Here is a 27,647-nt window from a genome sequence, read left to right on the forward strand (position 1 = left end):
GAAATAATCTGACCACGTAAAAATGCTTTGAATGTATCCCATATAATTAATTTCGACATACCTCCTATATCATTAAAAAGAAAAAATTCTTTTATCTGGCTTTTGATAAAACTGATAAAGTCAGAGTTTTGCAATAAAGTCTGAGACATGCGCCATGGGGGACGGGCAAAAATGACATCATCAAATTCAAAGGACAAACTCAAAGGCGCATAATCAGATATAGCAATAGCGTCATATTCACAGTTTTTAACATTAGGCAAAAGGCAGGGATCAACTATAATATAATCAATCCTCGAATATTTTTTATAAATCTGTGAAAAAAAAAGAATATTCTCTGTTATCAGGGTGTAAATGCCTCCATAATTCGATCAACCCAAAGTTGGTCAAAAAGGAGTCAACAACTGATGCAGAATGATTTGGAAGTCGTTGATTAGTTGAGCTCTTATCAATCATAGGATTTAAACAACAGTTAAAATCCCCACACATTATCAACATATACTCATTTAAATCTGGCAGTAAAGCAAATTTTTTTTTAAAAAGAGGGATCATCTAAATTAGGACCATACAAACTGACCAAAACAACCTTTCTATTACAAGTCACTCCTTTAACAATTAAAAATCTACCATTAGAATCTGATCCAATATCCTCTTGAGTAAATATATTAGATTTAATAAAGATAGACACGCCCTTAGTTTTGCTCTGAGAAGTAGCATGAAGTTGTATTCCATTCCACCAGCGAAAAAATTTTGATCTCCTGCCTTGATATGTGTCTCCTGAGCAAAAATTATATCAGGTTGGAATCGATTAATAATTTTAAAAGTCTTTTTTCGTTTAATAGGATGATTCCAACCACGTACATTTCAACTTATTACATTAATCCATTTAACTGTCATACTATAATTTTATTCCAATTTATTTTATACATGCGCAGAGCACATACCAATACGGGATTATCAAAGATGGCGGTGATGAAGAATACAACCATATAGAAAACACGCATGCTCCGGAACCACCCAATGGGAAAAAACTCCTAACTCTAAACCCACGCACCCTCCCAAAAGCCCGAAAAAAAGGCCAGTGAACTAAGATAGATGCGAAGCCATGGGCTGCTCTGTCGGTCTCCTCTCTCCCTCCCCCCAGCCAGTACACAAAAAAAATAAAATGACCTTCCAAGAAAGACAGTAACGTCTCAACAAAGGAGAGTGTTTACATTCCATCATGTATTAAACAAAAAAAGAACCAAAATAATATAACCTCTTAGAGAGAAAAACCAGCGCCATCTTAAGTTTAGCTTTAAATCCCGAAGAAAACTTTAAATTCGGTTATAGGGCGCTATAAAAAAACACATTAAAAAAAGGTTAATAGTATATTTAACCAAATTAAATTTGTGAAAATATTAATTAGTAATATCGTAGTAATTAAACCCTCCCAGATATATATAAAAAGAAACCCCATTGGTAGAAAAAAAGCTACCAGTTAGTAATTCAAGAAACAACAAAAAAAAACATCAAACCAAGTATTAGATAAAAGGAACAAATCCTTTTATCCTCTTTTCTCAGTCAAATATGTAATTAACCATTTAAGCAGTCAAACTTGAACCGTAAATCATCTTTCCAAAAAAAAAATTGAAAAGGATGTCATGATGAGCAGGTTTTTTAAATTAATCTGTTAATGAAATATCCAAATAGCCTTATCTTCTTTTCAAAATGTGAGTAATATACAGATAATCAAACAGCTTTATAGATAGTTCATTCAGTAATAACGTCAGTGGCGGTGACAGATATAGCCTGGACAAAATCCAGCGCGACTTTTGGGTCAAAGAAAGTACGTGGGGAAGAATTAGGAGGAAAATCTTTCATTCTTGTTGGGTAACTCAAGGAGGGAAATAGTTTCTTATCATACGCTTGTTTCATTACCAAAGCAAATCTTGCTCTTTGTTCCATTACCTCTTTCAGATAATCTTCACAAAAACAGAGCTCAGACTCATTGAATCTGAAAACTCTCTGTTTTCTTGCCTGTTGCATTATTTGATCTATAATATTAAAGTGCTGAAAACAAACCAAAGTAAATCTTGTTCTGGTTGAGTCTTTAAATTTCGAAGTGGACAGCCTGTGCGCTCTTTCAATAGCAGGCGGCTGTGATAAAATAGTCGGAAATAGATCATGAAAGAGCTTACCAAAGTAAACTGTTAAGTCTCCATTTTCAGCTCCTTCTTGCAATCCAACGATTCATATGTTGTTTTGGTGAGACCTAGTTTCCAGATCAATAATCTTATTTTGATATTTTTCCAAGCGGGTTGTAGTTTCAGACAGTTTTTGCTTAATTGACTTCAATTCCTCTTCATGTTTAGTAACTTGAGTTTCCACATCTTTAAGTTTTCCCAGAAATAACTTCATTTCATTGTTATTCTTTTCCAGTTGATCTTTAATTGCCTTATTCTGATCTTGAATTGATTTCAGTGTCCATATGATATCTTCAGCCCATGCAGGCATTTCATCAGATCTTTCCTTCGGCATCTTTCCTTTTCCATTACCTTTGTCAGTAGCTTCATGCAGATTCTTCCCACTTCTCGTAGACATAAACATATTACTCCCCTTCAAGAATCAGCAATTAAAAATTTTAAATTCAAAATTTAAGCTGGGGGGAGGGAGAGAAAACTACGAGCAGCACAGAATTAGTTCCACTCCATTGACAGACAGAGGCGGTCTCCAGATGAAGAGTTTTGCGCCAGAGCATTGACTGCTCCAGCAGTGGTGGGTCGTGCAATAGTGAGAGCGGAGTTGAAGAGTGCATGAGAGAGAATAGGTCACAGAGAAATGAGAGCTAGGAATGCGGTAAAACAATGGCATAATATTATTTTAATAGAAGAAAATTATTGTCATAGAAGGAAAAGCATGTTACTGTACAAGGCAACAACCAGAATCGGGGGCAAACCACTAATTCAAAATAATTTCCCAGCTAGATTTAAGAATAGATTGGAAGAACAGGTTCTGTGTAACCCTCTCATTAGAAATATTAATACAGGGATCAGATGAAACTAAAACTAAAAACAACCTAATAAATTATGTATTGCATTGAACTGCTGCTGCTAAGTTAACAAATTTCACATCACATGCCAGTGATAATAAACCTGATTCTGATTCTTTCTGAAATTAATAATAATATTAACAATAAATTAATAAATGTTGGCTAGTTTTACAATGGTTGTCAATGAATATGCTAATATGTTAGTACCTCCTAAGTTCTTAAGTCAAATCATCAATGCATGCATTATCTTTCAAGTATTCATTTACAGTTTGACGATGAACCTGCTGGATTTATAATGCTTGCCAAGATTGCCCCAGTGATCTTTGTCTGTCAAAATTTAAAGACAAGTCTATAGAAATTTGTATTGACTGCATAAAATAAATGCAGTCATTGTTGACTGCATAAAAAATGCATTAAATGGTTAAGAGCATCTAATGTGAGGAGTGAAATTGTGATTCATACAGTCTGTTTAGATGCTGCAGGCAGATATAATACAGTTCAAGAAATAGAACATCATACAAATTAAGGATTATCATTTTATCATAGTTGCTACTCACCAGCCAATCCATTAATGTTTTATTCAATCCATTACCTTGATAATTAAGCTCTTACAAAAAGAAATAAATTCAAACATTTCAAAAGAGTACTTGCCTAATGATACAGAGGAAGCAAATCATTGCATGCCTGTTTAGGCTTTAATGCATGCAAGGGTGATTGAGGTTGCTGTTCTTTATGAGAAAAGAGAGCAGTATAAAAATTGTGCTTGATTGTAGAATTGAGATGAGATCATTGGGATCTATGAATATCCTATCGATAGGGAAAGGCATTCTGAAGAAGTACGTTGTTTTCACCTACCATATTTTGTATTATATGTATTTACAGTCAAGTGATGAGTATATTATTGGTGTGTGAGAATCAGCAGGTTGGATTATACCCTCTGTAGAGAGGATAACTTCACTGACACTACTACAGTTTCTAGTAAAATGTAGTGAAAGCTACAGAGGATGTAAAGTTGGATTTGAAGAGGTTACCTAGATTGTAGAACCAATTACTTAGTTATATTTTTAAAAATTTATTGAGATAAACAGGCCCTTCTGTCCCTTTGAGCTACACTGCCCAGCAATCCACCTAGCCTAATCAGGGTACAAGTTACAATGACCAATTAGCCTACCTGTTGGTACGCCTTTGTATTATGGGAGGAAACCAGAGCACCTGGAGGAAATCTACGTGGTCATGGGGAGGACATATAAGCTCCTGACAGACAGCAGTGGGAATTGAACACGGGTCACTGGTATTGTAAAGCATTGTGATAACCACTACACTACCGTGCTCTCCCATGGTTTACCCTCTTTTACTAGAGGGTAAAATTTCCAACTGCTGGGAATGTGTCCTTTCAGGATCCAGGGACTCCTGTGGAATTCAGTAAGTGGCAATCTTTGATAATACCATAAAATGGGCTGACAGGATTAGAGATCCATTACAATTGATCCATACAGGGATAAAAATTTGCTGCATATGCATTGATCCTTTATTTTTCAACTATGAACTTTCTTATATCTTAGGTATTTCTTGCTACCAAAATGCATAACCCCACACTTCATAATTCTGTATTCCATCTACCACTTCTGTGTCCACTCTCCTAACCTGTTCATGTCCCTGCTGTACTCTCACTACACTCATGACTGTGTGGCTAGGCACAGCATAAACACCATCTATAAATTTGCTGATGACGCAACTATTGTTGGCAGAGTTTCAGATGGTGACGAGAAGGAGTACTGGAGCGAGATAGGTCAGCTGGTTGAGTGGTGTCACAATAACAACTTTACACTCAATGTCAGTAAGACCAAGGAATTGATTGTGGACTTCAGGAAGGGGAAGTCGAGAGAACACACTCCAGTCCTCATCAAGGGATCAGTAATGGAAAGAGTAAGCATTTTCAAGTTCCTAGATATCAACATCTCTGAAGACCCATCCTGGGCCCAAAATATTAGTGCAATTACAAAGAAGGCACAATAGCATTTACCGTAGATTCCGGACTACAGAGCACACCTGATTAAAAGCCGCTGGCTCTAATTTTAGAAAGAAAATCAATTTTTTACTTGTACAGGCCGCACCGGATTTTAGGTCGCACCGGATTTTCGGCCGCAGGTGTCCCACGTTGTAATATGAGATATTTACACAGAAAGATATTACACGTGAGGATTTTTTAACTTTTAATTAAATCCATATGGTAACATAAACAAATACATATTGCAAATGCTTTTTTTCGAACCGTGCCTGTAACGCGGCTACTTTTAAATATACGTTGCGTATACTTTTTTACTGAACAACATTCCAATATCTCCTAACGACTGGTAAAAAATATATATACTGCAGCCTACCAGGAAAAGTTATTGATCGCCTTTAACTTAAAAGCAGCGTTCGCTCAGATCCAATGCCACTCGCGTAATGCCGCTCGCCCCCGCCTTCCCGTTTATCGCAAACCAGCATTTTTCCCACAAGACGCGGCGAAACCGGGTGTGACGTCATAGCATCCCGCGATGTAGTACAGAAAACAAATATAGTTAAAACACTTCTAACTTTAACTAGAAAATGAATTACTAAGCGAAAATATTATAAACTAAATAACTGCCATAAAGGCAGCACAATGCTTTTCTTCGAGTGTTTTCCATGTTGATGAGGGTGAGTACAAATGACTGATTTACAATAATTTAATTGTGAAAGTGCGCTTGATTTATCGTACAATTTCATTGGACCGCTGTGAACTACTCATCAATTTTATTGGTCTACTGTTACGAGGCAAAATGTTTTTGGCGGCATGAAAAAAATCATGTATTAGCCGCACCGTATTAAAGGCCGCAGAGTTCAAAGCTGTTCAAAATGTGGGAAAAAAGTAGCGGCTTATAATCCGACATCTACGGTATATTACATTAGAAGTTTTGAGATTCGGTAGGTCACCAAAGAGTCTAGCAAATTTCTACGGTTGTACCGTGGAGAAAATTCTGACTGCATCACCGTCTGGTATGGAACGGCTACTGCACAGGATCAGGAAAAGCAGCAGAAATTTCCAAACTCAGCCAGCTTCATCATGCGCACGAGCCTCCCTACATCGAGGACATCTCCAAAAGGTGATGCCTTCAAAAATGTGGCATCCATCTATAAGGATTCCCATCATTCAGGACATGTCTTCTCAAAGCTACCATCAAGGAGAAGGCACAGGAGCGAGGAGACACATAGTCAGGATTTTAGGAACAGCTTCTTCTCCACCTGAATGTACAATGAACCCATCTACACGACCTCACTATTTTTCCCTTCTCTTTTTGCACTACTTAATTTAAATACACACACACACACACACACACACACACACACACACACACACACACACACACACACACACACACACACACACACACACACACACACACTATGTAAGTATTTATGTCCTTTTACAGTATCCCTGTGTCCATAACACTACCTGACCCTCTACCAATCTTGGATCTGGTTTCATGCTTGAAATTTATTAAGCCATTGCCCAGGTTGCTTTAAATTTGCACTATTAGTCATCTGCCTTTCAGTGGAACAGTTCTGTAGATGTCAATATGGTAGAAAATAAGAGAGCTTCTCACAGTTGTGGCTTACTGATCAAGAATCTCTCACAAAAGGTAGTGTGCAAAGATACTGATCTGCAGTGAAAACGTACTTGGATCGAACTGCCATATCTGACTCTCCCCCTTTGTTTATCTTTTGTTCTCACTCTTCCTCTATGTATGATGCAATTCACATTCGGATATTTGTTTACCTATCTGTCTCTTTTTGGGTGTAAATCTTCCCTTTTCTTCGCTTCCCCTTCATCACAGTGTACGAGTCAGCTTCAGCATCAGCTACTCCGCATGATGCATAAACGGAGCCGTACTGAGGAAGTTCAGTCTTGTCAGAAGTGTTACCTTTGGACTGAAAGGTCAGACTGAGCTTCGCTGCCAAAATAAACAGGGTGAAGCAGTGCGATCTCTCGATTGCTCTAACTAAAAGCAGACTAACTGATCCGTCACTGTCATCTGCAGAATTCCTCCTCCTTTACCACTCCTCGATATCAGTAAAACATTACTATCAGAGTGGTAAGATGTCATTGTAGAATTTAACACATTAACTGGGGGGGCGGGGGGGGGTCAGCAGATATTTTGTTTGTGGGACAATCATTTGGAAAGTCAGCAGCGCAGAAGACCAAGGGATTTGTGCACTCCTGAAATGCCCTCACACAGAGAAATGCCTTTAAGTCATCTGCTTCATAAGTGCAGTAAGGGTGGTGAGGTGGCAGTTTAGAAAAGCTGCGGGTTCAGAGCATAACACAGTTTGTAAAAGGATTGTGGTAAGAGTGTTTAATCAGGGAAGGGATACAAGCTTGTGGCTTAGTTAAGGCAGCTTCTAGCAGTTACAGAATGGGTCCCTCCCTCTCTCTCTCACCCCTCTCTCCCTCCCTCTCTCTCAACCCAATGTGAATACACCAGTTAAAGCTATTTCCCACATACACGCCTTTATTTAATTGATATGTCGTTGTGCACAGATGCAATAGTACCTGCAAAGTATAAGGCCAATAATTATGTCTACAGATGTGTTGTTTTAGAAATCAGCAAGTTAATGGTTAAGGTAGTATGGAATACTAAAAGAGTTTTATATTTAAGTGTTCAACATTTGTCAATAGTTTTGAGAAATGGAAACTAGTTCGCCTTCAAGTCTACCCAATATGAGACTCCAATCTGCTATCAAATACCTTAAAGGAACAACTTGATGATATCAATATGATGATATCAACATACAGAGAGGAGGTGCAGTGGCTAACGGACTGGTGCAGAGCCAACAACCTGTCTCTTAATGTGAACAAAACAAAAGAGATGGTTGTTGGCTTCAGGAGGGCACAGAGCGACCACTCCCCGCTGAACTTCGATGGCTCCTCGGTAGAGATCGTAAAGAGCACCAAATTTCTTGATGTTCACCTGATGGAGAATCTCACGTGGTCCCTCAACACCAACTCCGTAGCAAAGAAAGCCCAGCAACGTCTCTACTTTTTGTGAAGGCTGAGGAAAGTCCATCTCCCACCCCCCATCCTCATCACATTCTACAGAGGTTGTATTGAGAGCATCCTGAGCAACTGCATCACTGCCTGGTTCGGAAATTGCACCATCTCGGATCGCAAGACCCTGCAGTGGATAGTGAGGTCAGCTGAGAAGATCATCGGGGTCTCTCTTCCTGCCATCGTGGACATTACTATCGATGCAATGCTCCTCAGACAGGATGAAGAGGTCAATACTCCCCAATGCCATTAGGCTTTACAATTCTACCTCCAGGACTTAAGAACTTTTTAAAAGCTATTAATGCTTTTTGAGACGGTGATTTAGATGCATATCATATTTTTTTTTTAACTGAGTTAAGTATTGTATGTAATTAGTTTTGCTACAGCAAGTGTATGGGACATTGGAAAAAAAAGTTGAATTTCCCCATGGGGATGAATAAAGTATCTATCTATCTATCTATCTATTTACACTACACGCTGCATCCGCATAGGAAACAGCATTATGAAGGACCCCTCATACAATCTCTTCTCCCTCCTGCCATCTGGGAAAAGGCTCCGAAGCATTCGGGCTCTTATGACCAGACTATATAACAGTTTCTTCCTCCAAGCTATCAGACTCCTCAATACCCGAAGCCTGGACTGACACCTTGCCCTGCTGTCCTGTTTATTATTTATTGTAATGCCTGCACTGTTTTTGTGTACTTTATGCAGTCCAGTGTAGGTCTGTAGTCTAGTATAGCTTTCTTTTTTTTTATTACGTAGTTCAGTCTAGTTTTTTGTACTGTGTCATGTAATTCATGGTCCTGAAAAACGTTGTCTCATTTTTACTATGCACTGTACCAACAGTTATGGTTGAAATGACAATAAAAGTTGACTTGACCTGACTTGTTAAAAAAAAAAGTACATGGAATAAAATGACTCCACAAGAGGTCACCTAGATTTCCTTCTAGGTCAAAGGGCAGAGGTATAAATCCCAGTCTTTTCAGTGGCACCCACAATGAAAATGATTTATTAAATCATGTTAATGCCCCAGTATTTTCCTATAGCCTTGCCCAATCTGTTATTTTAAAGTGTACCAGAAACTTTGATAACTCCTTTTCCATTTTTAGTTGTCAGGTCTTCTGAGGACTCAATGAGTGATGAGTTATGACTTTGCAGTATAATGCAAATACACAGATCTTTCCTCTCTCTCTAATTCTACCTTTACTCATCTAACAGGTGAGGTGCAAGATTGTTGTCGTGTTGTTTATCTACTTCATCACTACGAACTACTTCTGGATACTAGCAGAGGGTCTATACTTGCATTGCCTCATACTGATGGCCTTTTTGTCTGACAGAAAATATCTGTGGGGTTTCACCTTCATTGGATGGGGTAAGTGCTTCCATTTTCTTAAAAAGACTAAATGACTAAATAACAGACTTTCAAAAACAGAGCAGGAGAATGATGAAAATATCATCTATCTCAGGGGTCACCACCCTTTTTTGCACCACGGACCAGTTTAATACTGACAATATTCTTGCAGACCGGCCAACCCTGGGGGAGAGGGGAGAATGGGGGTGTTAATCACGACTGGAATATAGGTGATAACTCAACTATAAGTCACTTATAAGTGGCTAATACACTCAGTTTAGTTTCTAAAAGAGTTCATCTAATGAATTTAATATTAAACACACAGCACATATTTTCCTTGCATGAATATAGTGATAAGTCAATTATAACTCACTTATAAGTCAATAGCATCATAACCTTTTAAGTAATGTTTGGATGTTAAACACACAGCGCATATTTTCCTCGTATGAACATATAAAATCATGGCAACACACCAATATCGCTGAATCAGTGGGAGCCCTGGCCTTGTTTCCCTGCAACAAGACAGTCCCATTGAGGGGTGATGGGAGACAGTGATACTCGAAGGGGGTTCCTTATGTCCAGTCTATTCCACAATTTAGTTTTCGTGGCTCTCAGCACTTGCTTCTGTCCCGCTTGCTCACGTTTTTTTTTGCTCAAAAAACTCAATGGGTTTGTCTTTAAATGCAGGGTGCTTGGACTCAAGGTACCAAAGCAGTTTTGAGGGCTTCATTGCCTCATTAGACAGCCTCCGGGCCCGAACTCCAGCCTTCCGCCCGCCTGCTGCCAGTCACCTTGGCCAGGTGCGGCTGGTCGTGGGTGGGGTGAGAGGACAAGGTCAGGGCCGGAGGTCCCCGTGCCGGGTCCGTGGCGGTTGCAGTCCGGAGAGAGCGACCAACCTAGCGAGGAGTGTGACAGGGCGCGGGCCCGCCCTCCTTGTAGGTAGGTAGGATCTATCGGCCGACAAAAGTTTGGCTCGAGGGATGACTTTCAGTAGATCGCAGTGAGGTAGCTGCTCTGCTACTTATGAAACCCCGAGGCTGAATTAGGTCGTCTGCAAATATTTTAGCACCGGGTTCCCCACGAACATTCGGTGTGCTAAACAGGTTTAGAGGCGGTGCCCATCTGTCCGCGCTCCAGGCCAGTAGCAACGGCACTTCTCGCCAGCTGTATGAGGACCACTGATCTATCTGATAGTTTACAGTGCCTTAAGAAAAGCTAATTGGCCCAGCTGAACTAAATACTTAACAGAGAGAATGTATACTAGGTGGCCAATTTATTAGGTACCTCAAGTAGCTAAAAAAGTGGCCATTGTGTGAATGATCATGGTCTTCTGCTGCTGTAGCACATCCACTTCAAGGTTTGACATAAGCGTTCAGAGATGCTCTTCAGCACACCACTATTGTATTGTGTGGTTATTTGAGTTACTGTCACCCTTCCTGTCAGCTTGAACCAGTCTGGCCATCCTCGTTTGACCTCTGCCCTTACCAAGGCACTTTCACCCACAGAATTGCCATGCCATTCTCTGTAAATTCTAGAGACTGTTGTGTTTGAAAACCCTAGGAGGTCAGTCATTTCTCAGCTACTCAAACTACCCTGTCTGGCACCAACAATCATTCCATGGTCAAAGTCACTTAAATCACATTTCTTCCCCATCCTGATGTTTGGTCTGAACAATAACTGAACCTCTTAACCATGTCTGCATGCTTTTATGTATTGAGTTGGATGATTAAATGCTTGCATTAACGAGGAGTATATGTATAATTAAGTGGCCACCAAGTGTAAATCCAGCATGGTGCCCATGCCAATGCACTAATTTTGTTGGAAAATAGCACAAAGCATGAAATTTCTTTCTGTTATGTTAATTTCTTGCCAAGACCTACAGTACTTGTAACAAAGCCACCAATGAATTTGGTAAGAAATGCAGGAGAAACTAAAGAGAATGAGTGCAGTGTGTGACTTGCAATCAGTTGAGGTGATTGAAATGAAAATCTTTGGCAACACACACAAAGTGCTGGAGGAACTCAGCAGGTTAGGCAGCACCTATGGAAACTAATAATTATTCAATGTTTCAGGCTGAGACCCTTCCTCAGGACTGGAAAAGAAGGGGGAAGACATCAGAATAAATACGTGGGGGTGAGGGGTGGGCGGCTAGCTGGAAGGTGATAGGTGAAGCAAGGTGGATGTGAAAGGTAAAGGGCTGGAGATGAAGGAATCTGATAGGAGAGGAGAGGGGACCATAAGAGAAAGGGAAGGAGGAGAGGAGCTGAGGGAATTGATAGGCAATTGAGCAAAGGTAAAAGGCCAGACTGGGGAATAGAAGAAGAGGAGAGGGGAAGGATTTTCTTTAATTGGAAGGAGAAATCAATCAGGTTGGAGGCTCCACCACCCTGAAGGTGGCCTCATTTTGGCACAAGCGAGCGTCATGGACCTACATGTCAGACAGAATGGAAATGTAAATCAGAATTAAAATGTTTGGCCTCACTTTTGGCAGACAGAGCAGAGGCACTCAACAAGGCATCCCCCAATTTACGACGGGTTTCGCCAATGTAGAGGAGGCCGCATTGGGAGCACCAGCCACAACAGATTCGCAGGTGAAGTGGTGCTTAGCGAGGATGGTCTGTTTGGGGCCCTGAATGAAAATGAGGCAGGAGGTGAATGGGCAGGTGTAGCACTTAGGTGGCTTGCTGGGAGGGAGATTAGTGGGGAGGGGCAAATGGACAAGGGAATCATGGAGGGAGTGAGGCTCATGGGGCGGTAGGTAAGGACAAAAGGAACTCTCTCACTGTTAAGGTGGCAGGAAGGCAGGGTGAGTGCAGATGTTCGGGAGACAGAGGGGATGTGGAGGGAGAACTCTGAAAAAGGAGGACACCTCAGGTGCTCTGGAAAGCAAAGCTGCATTCTGGGAACAGATGTAGTGGAGGCAAAGGAAATGAGAAAAGGGAGTAACATTTCAGAATCAGAATCAGGTTTATTATTACCGGCATGTGTCATGAAATTTGTTAACTTTTTACAGGAGATAGGGTGGGAAGAGGTATAGTCAAGATAACCGCGGAAATCAATAGGTTTCTAAAAGATGTTGGTAGACAATTTGTCTCTAGAGGTGGAGGCAGAGAGATTGAGAAAGGTGTCGGAAATGGGCCAAGTGAATTTAAGGGCAAGGTGGAAACTAGAGGCATAATTGATGAAATGGACGAGCTCAGCATGGGTGCAAGAAGCAGCACCAATGCAGTCATCGATGTAGCAGAGGAAGAGTTGGGGACTATTGCCAGGGAAGGCTTGGAACATGGGCTGCTCAACATAGCCAACGAAGAGGCAGGTATATCTAGGACCCATGTGTGTGCTCATGCCTACCCCTAGAGTCTGGAAAAAGTGGGAAGAGCCAAAAGAAACATTGTTGAGGGTGAGGACCAGTTTGCCAGACGGAGGAGGGTGATAATGATGGGGAATTGGTTGTTTTTTTTGTCAAGAAAGAAGCAGAGATCTCTAAGGCCTTCTTGGCAGGGGATAGAAATGTATAGGGACTGAAGGTTTTTTCTTTCCGCCTCCCCTCTTCTTCTATTCCCCTCTCTGGCCTTTTACCTCTTCTCACCTGCCTATCACTTTCCCCTGGGTCTGCTCTGCCTTCCCTTTCTCTTATGGTCTACTCTGTCCTCTGTTCAGATTCCTCTTCTCTAGTCCTTTATCTTTCTCGACTACTTAGCTTCACCAATCACCTTATGGCTAGCCTCCTTGCTCTACTGCCAACTTTTTATTCTGGCATCTCCCTCCTTCCTTTCCAGTCCTGAGTAAGTGTCTCCGCAAAAAAATATCAATTGTTTTTGTTCATTTCCATAGATGCTGCCTGACCTGCTGAAGTTCCTCCAGCATTTTGTGTGTATTGCTTTGGATTTCCAACATCTGCAGACTTTCTCATGTTAAGGAAAAACTTCTTCTCCCAGAGAGTTGTGAGGGTCTGGAATGCACTGCCTCGGAAGGCAGTGGAGGCCAATTCTCTGGATGCGTTCAAGAAGGAGCTAGATAGGTATCTTATGGATAGAGGAATCAAGGGATATGGGGACAAGGCAGGAACCGGGTATTGATAGTAGATGATCAGCCATGATCTCAAAATGGCGGTGCAGGCTCGAAGGGCCGAATGGTCTACTTCTGCACCTATTGTCTATTGTCTATTAATGAAAATCTTTGTTATACACAAAGGAAACCTGGATAAGTGTAGGTATTGAATAGAAATGTTGACCAAGTGAGATGTCATGAAGTAGGAGGAATTTATGTGATGAGTAAATACAGGCATATTTCCAATTGAACAAACAACACGTTTGTGATTTCGGATTTCTGTTACGCCTGATTTATGTCTTCAGTCTAGTTTTGGAATATGTCCAAACTATCACCAAATGCAATGAACATTCCCTTAGAGTTCTTGGCAGTGTCATCTGTTCTGGGTGGTGAAACAAAGATGAATATAGTCTTTTTTAGAGATATGTTCTTGTTAGTAGTTTGGTGGGAGGAGCTGGGATGAGGCAGATAATAAGTCAATGTTTAGTATCTATTCAGAGAGACTGTGATTGTATACCAGCTTATCTTTCTGTATAGATCACAGCTGAAACTAAAACTCAAGATTGCTCTAAATTTAATCAATGAAAACTGTAACCTTGAAATCCAGTAAATGACCATGAGGAGTTTTAATTGAGAACTAATTTGCAATTTCATGCAGTAGGATTAGCAGTTCCTGGTCATACTGTTTAAAGTTACTTTCAATTTTCTATTTTGATAATGTATGCTTAATAGTAGGGCCATCTTTCAAAAAATTCACAAATCTCTGTATTTTATGCCTTGGTCAATCAGTGAAATAAACTTTATAAGTGACCTGACCCTTTCTATTCCAGGAGTTCCGTCCATTTTTGTTGTGTCTTGGGCCATTGTGAGAGCAATGGTAGCTGATGTAAGGTGAGAAAACATATCACTTTCTTTATAAAATAAAAATTAATTTGTTAGAAATTGGAAGAATATCACCTTTCTTTGCTGATGTTTGAAGAAAATCTGCCAGGTTTCTGGTTTGATACAATGAGGCATAATAATACTAATCCTGATTCCTGTAATGTAGGCCCTAAACCCCACATTATTTATAATATTGGTATTTATGATTCACTCTCAAGGTTTTTCAACAACTTCAAACTCTCAAGAGCATGAGAAGGTCAGTGTTCATGAGTAGAATCACAATCACTAAGATTTATAATTTTAAAAATACTTAATCAGCTGAGATTTATATATTAAAAAAACACGTATAATACACCAGTTAGAACAGTTATCTTGGAACTGTCAATATTCTGAAAAATTTCAGGTCAGGAACCTGACTAATATCTTAATGTAATAGTTTATATTTCTTAGTTAGTGCATTGCAGCTCTTTAACATATACATTTAGTGATATCTTCCAAAATACTCTGATCCTGAAAGCACTACTTTCAGCCATGAAATCTGTCCATTTGTGTTTAGCCATCACCTGCAATTTTTGAAGACAGTTGTTAAGGGATATACTGTAAACATTGCTATTTAACTTGGACCTCAGATTGTCCTTGAACTCTGAAATAGAAGCGAAACTGATGTTAACACTCAGCAGGTCAAACAGCATCTAAGGAAAGAGAAACAGAGTTAATATTATCGGCAAATGAAAAGGAATGATGGTGCTAGGTAAAAGAAGGTAGCAAATGATTGGTTTGCAGCTGCAAATGGGGGAAGCTGAATCATTAGCTTAAATTAACACATGAAGATATTTGTGTTGGAAAACTCAATTTAAAGTGATAAAAGTATTGATCATCTAAAGAGCTTGAACCAATATTGAGTCTGGAAGTCTTTAAAATAATGTGTCTGAAGACTGGGTGCAAATAATCATATTTATGTTGAGGTGTTTCTTTCTCCAGAGGTGTTATTTCTACCATATTCTGTTTTTACCTAATGTTATCACTTTCCAAAATCAGTTACAGACATGCCCATAGTACATGGGAAATGTACCACCTGACCAGTAACTAACATGGAGCACAGAGAGCAATAAAAAAGTACTTTCAGTCTGATAAATGTCAATTTACATTGCAGCCAAAAAGAACCACAATCTGGACATCCGGTTTCTCTGTACAGAAGGCTAAGTGGATGGTGTTATGAGAGAACTTGTAAACTAAAATCATTTGGGAATAGTTGAAGGAGATTTGCCGATTTCCATGCAGTTAGTTGTCAGGACAAGTAGCTGCCCTAATATTTATTTTTCTGATGTTTTAGATGCCTCAATCTTGAGTATATTTTCTTCTGTTTTACTGTAACTAAAAGCATGGCTCTGGTGTGTGAAAGTCTGGTTAAGAAGCTGGAGAATTAACAAGATCAGACTACTGTTACAACTAACAATAGGCTAAAAGTTTGTCGTTGTATTATCATAACTTTCTTTCTTTTTGTGACAAAGATGTTGGGACTTAAATGAGGAGAACTTTAAATGGATTTATCAAGCACCAATTGTTATAACTATTGTGGTAAGTGCACTCTATAACTTCCAGTTATCGTTACGACTGGCAAGAAGAATGGAAAATACAGTTACAGAAATGAAAATAGCTCACATTGAAAATTTGAAGAGTCAGTGAAATAGGCTTTTTTTAAAAGTAATGCACAAAAGTAATTCAAAGCTACTCGTTGATCATAGGCATTCTTCATATAATTCTGTGAGCAGATACAAGTGCTAGCTGGATCAGCTTTGACAACATAGAACAGTGCAGCACAGTCAAACCCTTCAGCCCGTGATGTTGTGATGAACTAATGAAGCTAATGATATCTAAATAGACTCATATCTTCTGCTTGCAAATGGTCCATTTCCCTCCATTCTCAGCATATTCATATGTCTTTCCTCTATCACATTTGCCTCCACCACCACCTATGGAAGTACATTCCAGACACCCACCACTCTGTCAAAAACTTGACTTGCACATCTCCTTTGAACTTCCGCTCTCTCACCTTAACTGCATATCCTCTAGAATGGGACAGGTCAACCCCAGGGAAACAATACTCTATCTATGCCTCTCATAATTTTATAAAATATTATGTCTCCCCTCAGCTGCCACCATTCCAGAGAATACTTGTTTGTCCTGCCCTCTAATCCAGCCAGCATCCCGTAAAAACCCTTCTGCACCGTCTCCAAAACTTCCACATCCTCCCTATGATGGGGTGACCAGAACTGAATGCAATAACTTCATTTGCAGTTTTACTGGAATTTTCTAAAGCTTCAACATTGCTTCCTGACTATAACTCAAATCCCTTAACTAATAAAGGCAAGTATGCCATATACCTCTCTTACCACTTATCAACTTGTGAACCAAAGTTATTCAATACTTTTAAGCTAGCATTAATCGAACATCACTGTACTAAAGAAAGGCCATATAGGATTCAGACTGAATCACTCTTTTAACAACCTGTTCTGAGAACTTTGGTTTGTGCATTATAGATCAGAAAACAAATACCACCAGTCTGTTTTAGTTTAGCGTTAAACTTGTGCTGTGCTGTGTTGTATAAAATCATTTATTATTAAGATTGTTTATTGTTAGTATTTCTGAATAGAAAGGATATGTTTTTTTAGAGATACAGCACAGAATATTAAAATATTTTGATCACTGTAGCATGTTAACACATATTACACTATAAAAGAATTCCAGTTATTTGGGACATAGCAGCTGCCACAATTAAGCAGCTGCCCCAATTAGCCAAAGTATCATGGAAATAATTTTAAAATTATAAAAAAGACAAACTACTGTTTAACTGAGTAACAATTTATATATTTAAATGAAATACAAAACAAATCAGAACACTAGCAATAACTCTACAGTACTATAAAACTGTGTATTTGTTCCTAATGATTATCAACAGAAGAATTCATTTGATGTACGCTGCTGATTGACTGTAAATGAACAAAATCAGTGCAAACATAGTGCAGATAATGGACTACCTTCATACAATGCTTTTGATGATTGCATCCTCCAAATCTTCATTTTTGTTGTAAAATTCACGATGATTGTCGATACCTTCAAATTTTTCATTTGAAGCAGTGAAATCGTTTCATTTACACTCCTGGCCATTTCTGGCATTTCCAAGCCTGAATGCTTGAAACTGCAGTGAACATAATTGATCTGAATTGTCTTAATGTTTATTTCTTGCCAATTATCAGTGACAAAAATCGTTGCTTTTGGAACACAAACACAGACAACACTATGTAAGAACTGTTCACTCTAAGTATGATGTGTCTAACAGCCATGTAAGTCCATGTGACTGATACTAATTAGAAACTGTTTGCCAATAGTTTCTTGTCGCAATTAAGCTGCATAATGTCTCAAATAGACAAAGGGAATCCCAGCCATTTTCCTTGATTAGTTTTTGTTCTTTAAGCGCTGTCCTAATAATTGGCTGCACTGATTAGAATTTAGGATTTATTTAAATCTTACATCCATCCCACAATGTGAGGGAGTAAAAATCTTTGCATTATGACTCCATTACAATGTACAGACATGTGAATTTAAAAGTCTAGTGGCTTGTAGAAAGAAGCTGTCCCACAGGCTGTTGGTCCTGGCTTTAACGCTGCAGTAGCAGTTAACTGATAGACCAATTAACAGGAATCTGCTGTACATCTTATCTGATTAGGGCAGAAGCATGTAATTAGACCTATATTAGTGTGAATATTATTTCTTGCAAGACTTGTTTTGTTGAATTCAGATCCTTATTTTACTGTAATAACCAACTAGTTTTCAGAGAAAAATACAGGTATTTCCACTCATGACATCTTGTTAATCTAACACACATCCCTTTATTATTTCTTCCTTAACAATTAGAGAAATGTGACAAACTGTTGTGTTGAATTAGCCCATACAAAATGATGGAATGCACTGAAATAATTTTTGATAAGAAATGCTTCGAATTGTTGTATGTGTGCAGTTGTTGCAAAAAAATTATCAACATCATATCAAGCTAGGGCAAGTGATCATGAAGAGGATTGTAGAATATTGTAATACCATGAACAATTACATTGGATTCTCTATCTCCATAAAATTGTTCTAAAACCTGTTTAGCATTTCTTGTATTTGTGATTTCTATAGCAGTCATCTTTAACAGTCTATGCAGTTCCAAAGTAAGCAAGAATACGTTCCCGACCTTTATTATAACATCCAGAAGTTTCATAGACAAATTTTTTTTTAAATTTTAAAATCGATATTTAAAACATACTGATGGGTTAAACAACTACTCTAAGTGTTAGTGTCTGGCTAAACCAAGGAGGAGATGATATGCATGTCAGGGAGAATAAACTTGCAGGGCTGCAGGGAAAAAGGACTGGAAATGTGACTGATGGGGTTAGTTTGTTGGCGCTGATGTGATGGACAAACTAGCTTCTTTCTTTGTTGTAAGTATTTGCACAAATTTGACGCTGATCAGCCATGTTAACTTCTAGCTGACAGGTGTACTAAGAGAAACAGAACAGTGCTTTCTGTAACAATACACTCTAATTTGGCTGTAATTAGAATGCAAAGTGAATCAGGTTGAATTTACAAAGCTGAAGGCTTCTTCAAAATTTGATGCATGTGCAAAACACCTTAAAATGTAGCAAAGGTACATGTGTTGTTATACAAAATTTGATTCAGGGATTTGATAATGTTTCCGGCTGAAGTTTAAGCAAAGTTTTTGAAGAGAACAACAAAGAGTAAGCAGTACAGTGAGGAAATACCAGAGCACATGACCTCAACGGATACAGAATGACCAGCAACTTCAGAGAGATTAAAGCTGGGGGTGCATAGGAGATTAAAACTGGAGAGGGCAGAGAAGCTCGCACAGTTTAAAGGAAACTACAGGTGTCCTCCCGTTTATAAAGGTAGAGCAATCCTATGAAACCTTTCTTAAACTGAAATGGTGTAAAGCAAAGAACCATTAATTTGTATGGGAAAAATTTTTGTAAAAGTGAAAATCCTCTTTGTAATGCGAAAACAGGTTACTAATGTACAAACGTAGGTCTTTCGTAAAAGTGAAGTGGCGTAAAGTGAACATTCGTAAAGCGGAGGACACCTGTATCTTGTATATTGATGGGTGGTTATGTTGTCACAATAAACAATGATTCATCTCATATATTTTCAGATAAACTTCTTTCTGTTTGTCAATATTGTTCGGATTCTGGCGACTAAACTCCGAGAGACCAATGCTGGGCGATATGATGCAAAGAAGCAGTACAGGTAACATTTATATTGTCAGTTCATTCTTTGTCCTTAACATTTAGCAACTCCATTTATTCAGTCATGTTTCCATTTAAAACTTCTTGCCACCTTTACAGCGTTAATGCTTTTTAATAATTTCCCTGCAAATGTTTCCTAGTCTTCTCCTCATAATTTGTATCTGAACTCCAAACATTTAGATTTAAAGATAATCTCCCTAGCACTATAATATTTTCCCAGTGGAATGGGTAGCATTAGATAGCATGGTAGTGTAGCAGTTAGCATAACACAATGACAGAGCAAACAACCCAGGTTCGAGTCCACTGCTGTTATATGTTCATCTTGTGACCACATGGGTTTCCTTTGACTTGTCCTCTGGAAGGGCCTGTTACTGTGCTGTATCTCCAAAACAAATGAAAAAAATGAAACAGATACCTTCTCCTTACCTATCTTTCCTGAATACTTTGTAAAGAGGTATCCTTTCCTCACTCTCTCTGATCCATTACTCCTTAACATCATTTTTAAACAAAATTCTTCATGTCTACAGTTTACCAATCTATTCCAGGCTTAGACCATAAGACCATAAGACATAGGAGCAGAGTTAGACCATTCAGGCTATCAAGTCCGCTCATTCATTTTATCATAGCTCATCCCAGATCCCATTTAACCCTGTACACCTGCCCTCTCACCATATCCCTTGATTCCCCGACCAATCAGGGATCTATCAACTTCCGCTTTGAATATACCCACGGGCTTCGCTTCCAGCACAGTATGTGGCAGAGCATTCCACAGATTCACCACACTTTGGCTGAAGGAATCTGCCTTACTTCTATTCTAAATGATCACCCCTCAATTCTGATGCTGTGCCTTCAGGTTCCGGATACCACCATCAGAGGGAACATCCTCTCTGTATCCACCTTTCAACCTTTCAGTGAGATCCCCATGCAGCCTTCTAAATTCCAGTGAGTACAGGCCCAAAACTGTCAAATGCTCCTCATATGTTAACCTCTTCATTCCCAAAATCATCCCCATGAACCTCCTCTGGACTCTCCCGAGTGACAGTATATCCTTCCTGAGATAAGGGGCCCAAGACTGTTGACAGTACTCCAAGTGTGGCCTGACTAGTGTCTTATAAAGGTTCGGTATTATCTCTTTCTTTTAGATTCCATTCCCTTTTAAATAAATCCCAACATTGCATTTGCCTTCTTTACCACAGACTCAACCTGTAAATTAACCATCTGGGAGTCTTGCATGAGGACTCCTAAGTCTCTTTGCACCCCTGATGTTTTAATTTTTTCCCCATCTAGATAATAGTCTGCACTATTGTTCCTTTTACCAAAATGCATTATATACATTTCCCAACACTGTATTCCATTGGCCACTTTTTGCCCATTCTCCCAATTTGTCTAAATCCTGCTGCAATCGCATTGCTTCCTCAGCACTACCTAGCCCTCCACCTATCTTTGTATCATCTGCAAACTTTGTTAGAAAGCCATCAATTCTACAATCTAAGTCACTAACAAACAATGTGAAAAATAGCTGTCCCAATACTGACCCCTGAGTAACACCACTACTTGCTGCCTCCTGCCTGTCAGCCATTCCTCTATCCATGCCAGTATCTTTCCTGTAACACCATAGGATTTTATCATGTAAAGCAGCCTCATGTGAGGCACCTTATCAAATACCCTCTGAAAATCTAAGTTAATGATATCCACTGCCTCTCCTTTGTCCAGCCTGCTTGTTACTTCCTCGAAGGATTCTAACAGATTTGTCAGGCAAAATTTCCCTTTACAGAAACCATTCTGACTTTGACTTATTTCATCATTAGTCTCCAAGTATCCCGAAACGTCATCCTTAATAATGAAATCTAGCACTTTCCCGACCACTGAGGTTAGGCTAACTGGCCTATAAGTTCCTCTCTTTTGTCTTCCTCCCTTCTTAAAGAGTGGAGTGACATTTGCGGTTTTCCAGTCCTCCGGGACAACGCCAGAACCAAGCGATTCATGAAAGATCATGACCAATGTATCCATTGCATTGAAATCAGGTTCATTGAAAAGAGGTTCAGCAACCTCTTTCAGGTTTCTGGGATGTAGTCCATCTGGTCCAAGTGACTTGCTTGAAGACCTTTCAGTCTGCCTAGCGCTTTTTTCCTTTGAAATAGCAATAGCACTCACTCCTGCTCCCTGACAAACACCGACATATGGCATGCAGCCAGTGTCTTCCACAGTAAAGGCTGCAGCAAAGTACTTACTAAGTTCATCTGCCATTTCCTTGTCCCCATTACTACCTCACCAGCATCATTTTCCAGTGGTCCAATATCAACTCTCACTTCCCTTTTAAAAGCTTCCCAATCATCAAACTTCCCACTCAGTTTTGCTACCTTATATGCCCTTTCCTTGGCTTTTATGTAGTCCTTCACTTCCCTTGTCAGCCACAGTTGCCTACACCTGCCACTTGAAAACTGCTTCTGAGGGACATATCTATCCTGTGTCCTGTGCACTATTCCACTCCATTCTGCTGTCATCCCCGCCAGTACCCGCCTCCAAGCTCCTCTCTCACGCCTCTGTAATTCCCTTTATTCCATTGTGATACTGATACATGGTCTTATGCTTCTCCCTCTCAAACTGCAGTATGAATTCAATCATATTTTGATCACTGCCTGCTAAAGGTTTCTTTACGTTAATCTGACAAATAAAATCTGGGTTATTACACAACACCCGATCTAAAATAACCTTTCCTCCAGTAGGGTCGAGTACAGGCTGCTCTAAAAAGTCATCTCATATGCACTTAACAAATTCCCTCTCTTGCAATCTGACACCAACCTGATTTTCCCAATCCCCTTGTAAATTGAAGTCTCCCATTACAATTGTGTAATTACATTATTACATACCTTTATTAAATGCCCTTTCCAGCTCCCTTTGCAATCTCAACCCCACATCTTGGCTGCTATTTGGAGATATGTATTTGATTCTCATAATGTTTTTTTCACCTTTGCAGTTTCGTAACTCCACCCGTAAATATTTGACATTCTCTGACCTCATGTCACCTCTTTCTAAAGATGTAATTCCATCACTTACCAGTAGAGCCACACCACTGCCTATGCCTTCCTGCCTGTCCTTTCGATACACAATATATCCTTTGATGTTAAACTCCCAACTGTGGTCTTCTTTCAGCCACGATTCAGTGATGTCCACAATATCATACCGACTAATCTCTAACTGTGCCACAAGCTCGGCCACCTTATTCCGAATACTACCTGCATTTAAATACAGCACCTTCAGTTCTGCATTCTTCAGCCCTGTGAATTTTGCCTCTATGTCTCTTGCTCTGTCTGCATTTGTCCACAGTCATTGGCTCATCTTTCCTTACATACATGTTACGCCCATCAACTGCCTGTAAGCCTGCTGGCTCATCCTCAACTCTATCATCCTGGCTCCCATTCCCCTGCTAGATTAGTTTAAACCACTCCCAACAGCTCTAGCAAACCTGCCCACAAGGATATTGGTCTTCTTGGATTCAAGTGTGACCCAGTCACATCTGCCCCAGAATAGATCCCAATGATCCAGAAATCTGATTCCCTGCTGCAAATCTTCAGCAACGCATTTCTCCATCACCTCATTCTATTCATATCATCACTGTCACGTGGCACAGGCAGCAATTCTGAGAATACTACCCTGGGGGTCCCGCTTCTCAGCTTCCTTCCTATTCTTTTTGCAGGATCTCCTCGCTTTTTCTACGTTTGTCATTGGTACCAGTATGTACCACAACTTCTGGCTGCTCACCCTCTATTTTCAGGATATTGTGAATGTGTTCAGAAACATTACAGGCCCTGGCACCTGAGAGGCAAACGACCACACGTTTCCTTTTTGCGTCCACAGAATCACCTATCTGTCCCCCAAACTGTAGAGTCCCTATTTCTGCTGCCCTCCTCTTCAGTTTCCTGCCCTTCTGAGCCACAGAGCCAGACTCAGTGCCAGAGGCACGGCCACTGGTGCTTCCCCCAGGTAGATCCCCCTCAACAGCTGAGGGGGACGACCACAGGGGTGTTCTCCACTATCTAACATTCTCCCTTCACTCTCCTGACAGTCACACATTTATCTGTCTCCTGTAGCCTTGGGATAACTACCTCCCTGTAGCTCCTGTCTATCACCCCTGCATTTTCCCTAACAAGCCGAAGGTTATCGAGCTGCAGCTCCAGTTCCTTATCAATGTTTCTAAGAGCTGCAGCTCATTGCATCTGGTGCAGACGTGGCCATCAGTTTATTTTGGACTGCTTTGTATTTTCTATGATTCTATGAAATTCAGAATTACTTCTATCTCAAATGCTTTGCAGACCTTTGTACACTATATCTCTTTTTCTTTAAAATTCTGGTGCAAAAATACCAGTTTAATTGGCACTTGGAACATTGGCTTCCTGCCTGTGCAGTGAATGCCTTAGATCTGTTCTAATGCAATTTCTACATCTTAAATGAGTAAACTACAGTCACTGAACTAGTCGCTGTTCCAGGAATCTGAAGGTGTTACTGCGAATGACACTGATGAAACCACTGTTCTTTAACTTCCTCCCTGGCTCATTAATCTTTAACAGCTGGACAATAGCACTCATCCTGGCTGACAAAGGGCCACAGAACTAAAAGGCTAATTCAGTTTCTTTTTCCACAGATGCCATCTGAGTTGACAAGTGTTTTCAGTGTTTTCTAATTTTTTTCTATCTCTTCATATTTTTTTGGCATCCATGACTCCTAGCTCTCTTCTCCCCACCTTTCAAGAAAACTTTGTACAATCTCTATAATGTCCTTACCCTAGCAAAATACAATACCTTGGCAAAACTACCTGACTGTAGCTCCGCTAACACGAGGAAATCTGCAGATGCTGGAAATTCAAGCAACACACACAAAATGCTGGTGGAACACAGCAGGCCAGGCAGCATCTATAGGGAGAAGTACAGTCAACGTTTCGGGCCAAGACCCTTTGTCAGGACTAACTGAAAGAAAAGATAGTAAGAGATTTGAAAGTGGGAGAGGGAGGGGGCGATCTGAAATGATAAGAGAAGACAGGAGGGGGTGGGGTGAAGCTGAGAGCTGGAAAGTTGATTGGCAAAAGGGATACAGAGCTGGAGAAGGGAAAGGATCATGGGACAGGAGGCCTAGGGAGAAAGAAAGGGGGAGGGGAGCACCAGAAGGAGATGGAAAGCAGGCAAGGAGTGATTGTGAGAGGGGCAGAGGCAAGCAGGGATTGAGCCATCAGGAAGAAGATATAGGAGCCTTGGGGCCCACACCACCAGGATTATGAACAATTATTATCCCTCTTGAACTAGAGGGGATAACTTTACTCACAGTGAACTTTTCTAACAAGAACTTCATCTCATATTTTCCATATTTATTGCTTTTTTATTTATTATTACTTTTTTTCTTCTCATTTTGCATTTGCAGTTTGGTTTTATTGTTTGTTTTGTTGTTGATTCTATTGTGTTTCTTGTACTTACTGTGATTGCCTACAAGAAAATGAATCTTAGGGTTGTATATGCTTACATAAGTATGTACTGTACTTTAATAATATATTTACTTTGAACTTTACAACATTAGAAATGACATGAACAAACACACATATTATAAACACCTAGTTTGTACTGAGTAAGTAAAAATGCATTAATAACCTGAATCAGCTTTCTGCTACACATAATATATTCAAAATCCTACACATGCATTTCCTCTCCGTTTTTTCCATTATAAATTCCCTTTCTACCTTCAAGCGTTAATCAGCTTGTGAACAAGCTACACTCTTAGCACTGCAGAAACTCAACAAGCAAAAGGTGCTAGTCAAGCTCTGAACGATCAAACTCCAGACTCCCAAATAATAAAAAAGCTTTGCTCTTAAACATTAATATTTAAATACCTTCACAAACATACTACATCAAAAGGATTATATGATGTTGAAGTGTGATAATGAGCTTGACATGCACTACAACTGAGTTTATCTTGTTTGAATTTGTCTTTTCATGTGAAATGCAAAGCAAGACAGGCTACTGCATGCTTGTTGATAAATGAATCAAAAAGGAACTCAGCTCTAATTACCAATAACGCATTGAATACAGAGCTTTCAGAGGTAGTAGCAGTTCATGGATTAAATAAATATAAGTAAAAAGATAATAAAATTATTAAATAAATACATGCGGACAAAATGTTGATGGTAATTCTTAATCCTTTAGAAAATGGTTAACTAGAGCAGATGAAGCGAAAATGAGACTGTTAACTTAAAGTTTAATACAGTCTATTTTGGTGTATAGTTGGACTATCCAGACTTTAAGATTCTTTCTGGTCCTGTGCAGTGATGGGTGCAACCACTTGTATAAACTACAACTTAAGAACCGTTGGACCACAAGTCTGACAGGTCACAGTCTCCACAGGATGTATGGGGGCTCTGTGGCAGAAGGAGATAGTGAACCCTGTGGGATGGTTTCCTAAGCAGACCATCAGTGAGTTATGTTTTGTAATTCGAAGACACAAAAACTAATTGAAGAAAAACACAGAGCCAGAGTAACTTGTGTACATTCTTAATTTTACTTTTAGCGAGACACACCTATATGATGCAATGACCTATGTAATTCATGTACCTTTTACATATAATCTGTAATAAATCATTTAAACAACAAAGATTGCTCAAACAATATACCTACAATATTACTCGGATATTACCGAAATATTAAATACACAACACACCTCCCTGCCTAGCTATAAACTCTAACTCAATATAGAATGCATCTCAACTATATACACAGTATGCTACATAATATAAGTCCTATACAGACATCCACAGCATAGTAAATTTGAATCGTTCCATTTGGGCCTAAAAATTTATTCACTGTGGAGGCTTACCTATTCTTGTGGGTTGCTCTGCTCAGCAGGAGAGACATGGTTGTGAAACATCCTCCAGTTTTAGGGCCTCCTCTGTGGTGGTTGTAGGAGCTGACTCTGGGACTGCAGGAAATGGTTCTGACAGATCTGGATACACGTCTTCTCTAGCAATGATCTTCTTTCCTCAACTGATCTTTGTGCAGTCTCCAGATGAAATCAAACACAATCTCAGCTGTGTAGGAGAGTTGTCCAGTTCTGTCCCTAAACTTGCCAAATACCCTCTTTTGATCACCTCTGTAGTCTCACGCCAGGATCGTTTGTGAAATATGGAACCTCCCTGTTTAAGGAGCCCTCCATTTGTCTTATCTGTTTGTCCTGCTTTGCGTTTAAGGAGATCCAAGCATAACTGTAGGGGATGACCCAGGTACAGCATGGCTAGTGAGCTGTTGGCTGTGGAGTCGGCTGTATTGCGATATGCAAGGAGGAAATTGGCAATCTTCTGAATCAGTGTCAGTGCAGTGTGATCTTTAGACTTTTTGATTGGCGTTAGGGAGAATAGGTCAAGAGGAGTGTTCTCATTTGTAAACTTTTCGGGTATTTCCTTTTCCAAAGGTGAACGGGACAATGCATCAGCATTTTTATGATTAGATTTTTCTCATGAATTTGATCTTGTAATTGTGTCTTGACAAATCCTAAAAAGGACTGCGATGTCCTTTGGCCTTGGGGCACCCATTACTACTTGAATTTTCCCAGCACCCTTATGTAATTCTTGTAAATCAATGGGGTGACCATAGTAAGTAATGCTTGGTTTAAAGAATTCACACTTGTTGCATCGTGCTCTGAACCCATAATCTTTTAATCCTTTTAACATTGTCCTGAGATTTTGGAGCTGTTCCTTGTCATCCCCATCAGTAACGATGATGTCATCCAGGTAAAACTGAGTGATTGGCCAGCCGTGCACCACCTGGTCCACAGCTTTCTGCCAGAGTGCTGATGCTACAACAAAAATAACCCTATTGTGTTGAGAAACCCCTTTGTGAGTGTTTATGTTGAGAAACACTTGAACTCTTCTTCCATCACCATATCTATGTAGGCCTCAGCTAAATCCACTTTGCTGAAGTGTTTTCCTCC

The 27,647-nt window shown here is 39.7% G+C and overlaps 1 protein-coding gene across 2 annotated transcripts in view; it reads left to right on the plus strand.

Moving 5' to 3' along the window:
- Window positions 1-27,647, plus strand: part of LOC140728297 (parathyroid hormone 2 receptor-like) — a 146,858-nt gene that overhangs the window by 94,590 nt on the left and 24,621 nt on the right. For both annotated transcript variants that reach the window (XM_073046826.1, XM_073046827.1), the window contains 4 exons: window positions 9,318-9,471; window positions 14,331-14,391; window positions 15,894-15,960; window positions 19,589-19,683. In XM_073046826.1, coding sequence (XP_072902927.1) covers window positions 9,318-9,471; window positions 14,331-14,391; window positions 15,894-15,960; window positions 19,589-19,683 — 377 coding nt within the window. The remainder of the gene's footprint in view (window positions 1-9,317; window positions 9,472-14,330; window positions 14,392-15,893; window positions 15,961-19,588; window positions 19,684-27,647) is intronic.

Source organism: Hemitrygon akajei, chromosome 5 (assembly GCF_048418815.1).
Source record: "Hemitrygon akajei chromosome 5, sHemAka1.3, whole genome shotgun sequence".
NCBI classification, from domain to species: Eukaryota; Metazoa; Chordata; class Chondrichthyes; order Myliobatiformes; family Dasyatidae; genus Hemitrygon; species Hemitrygon akajei.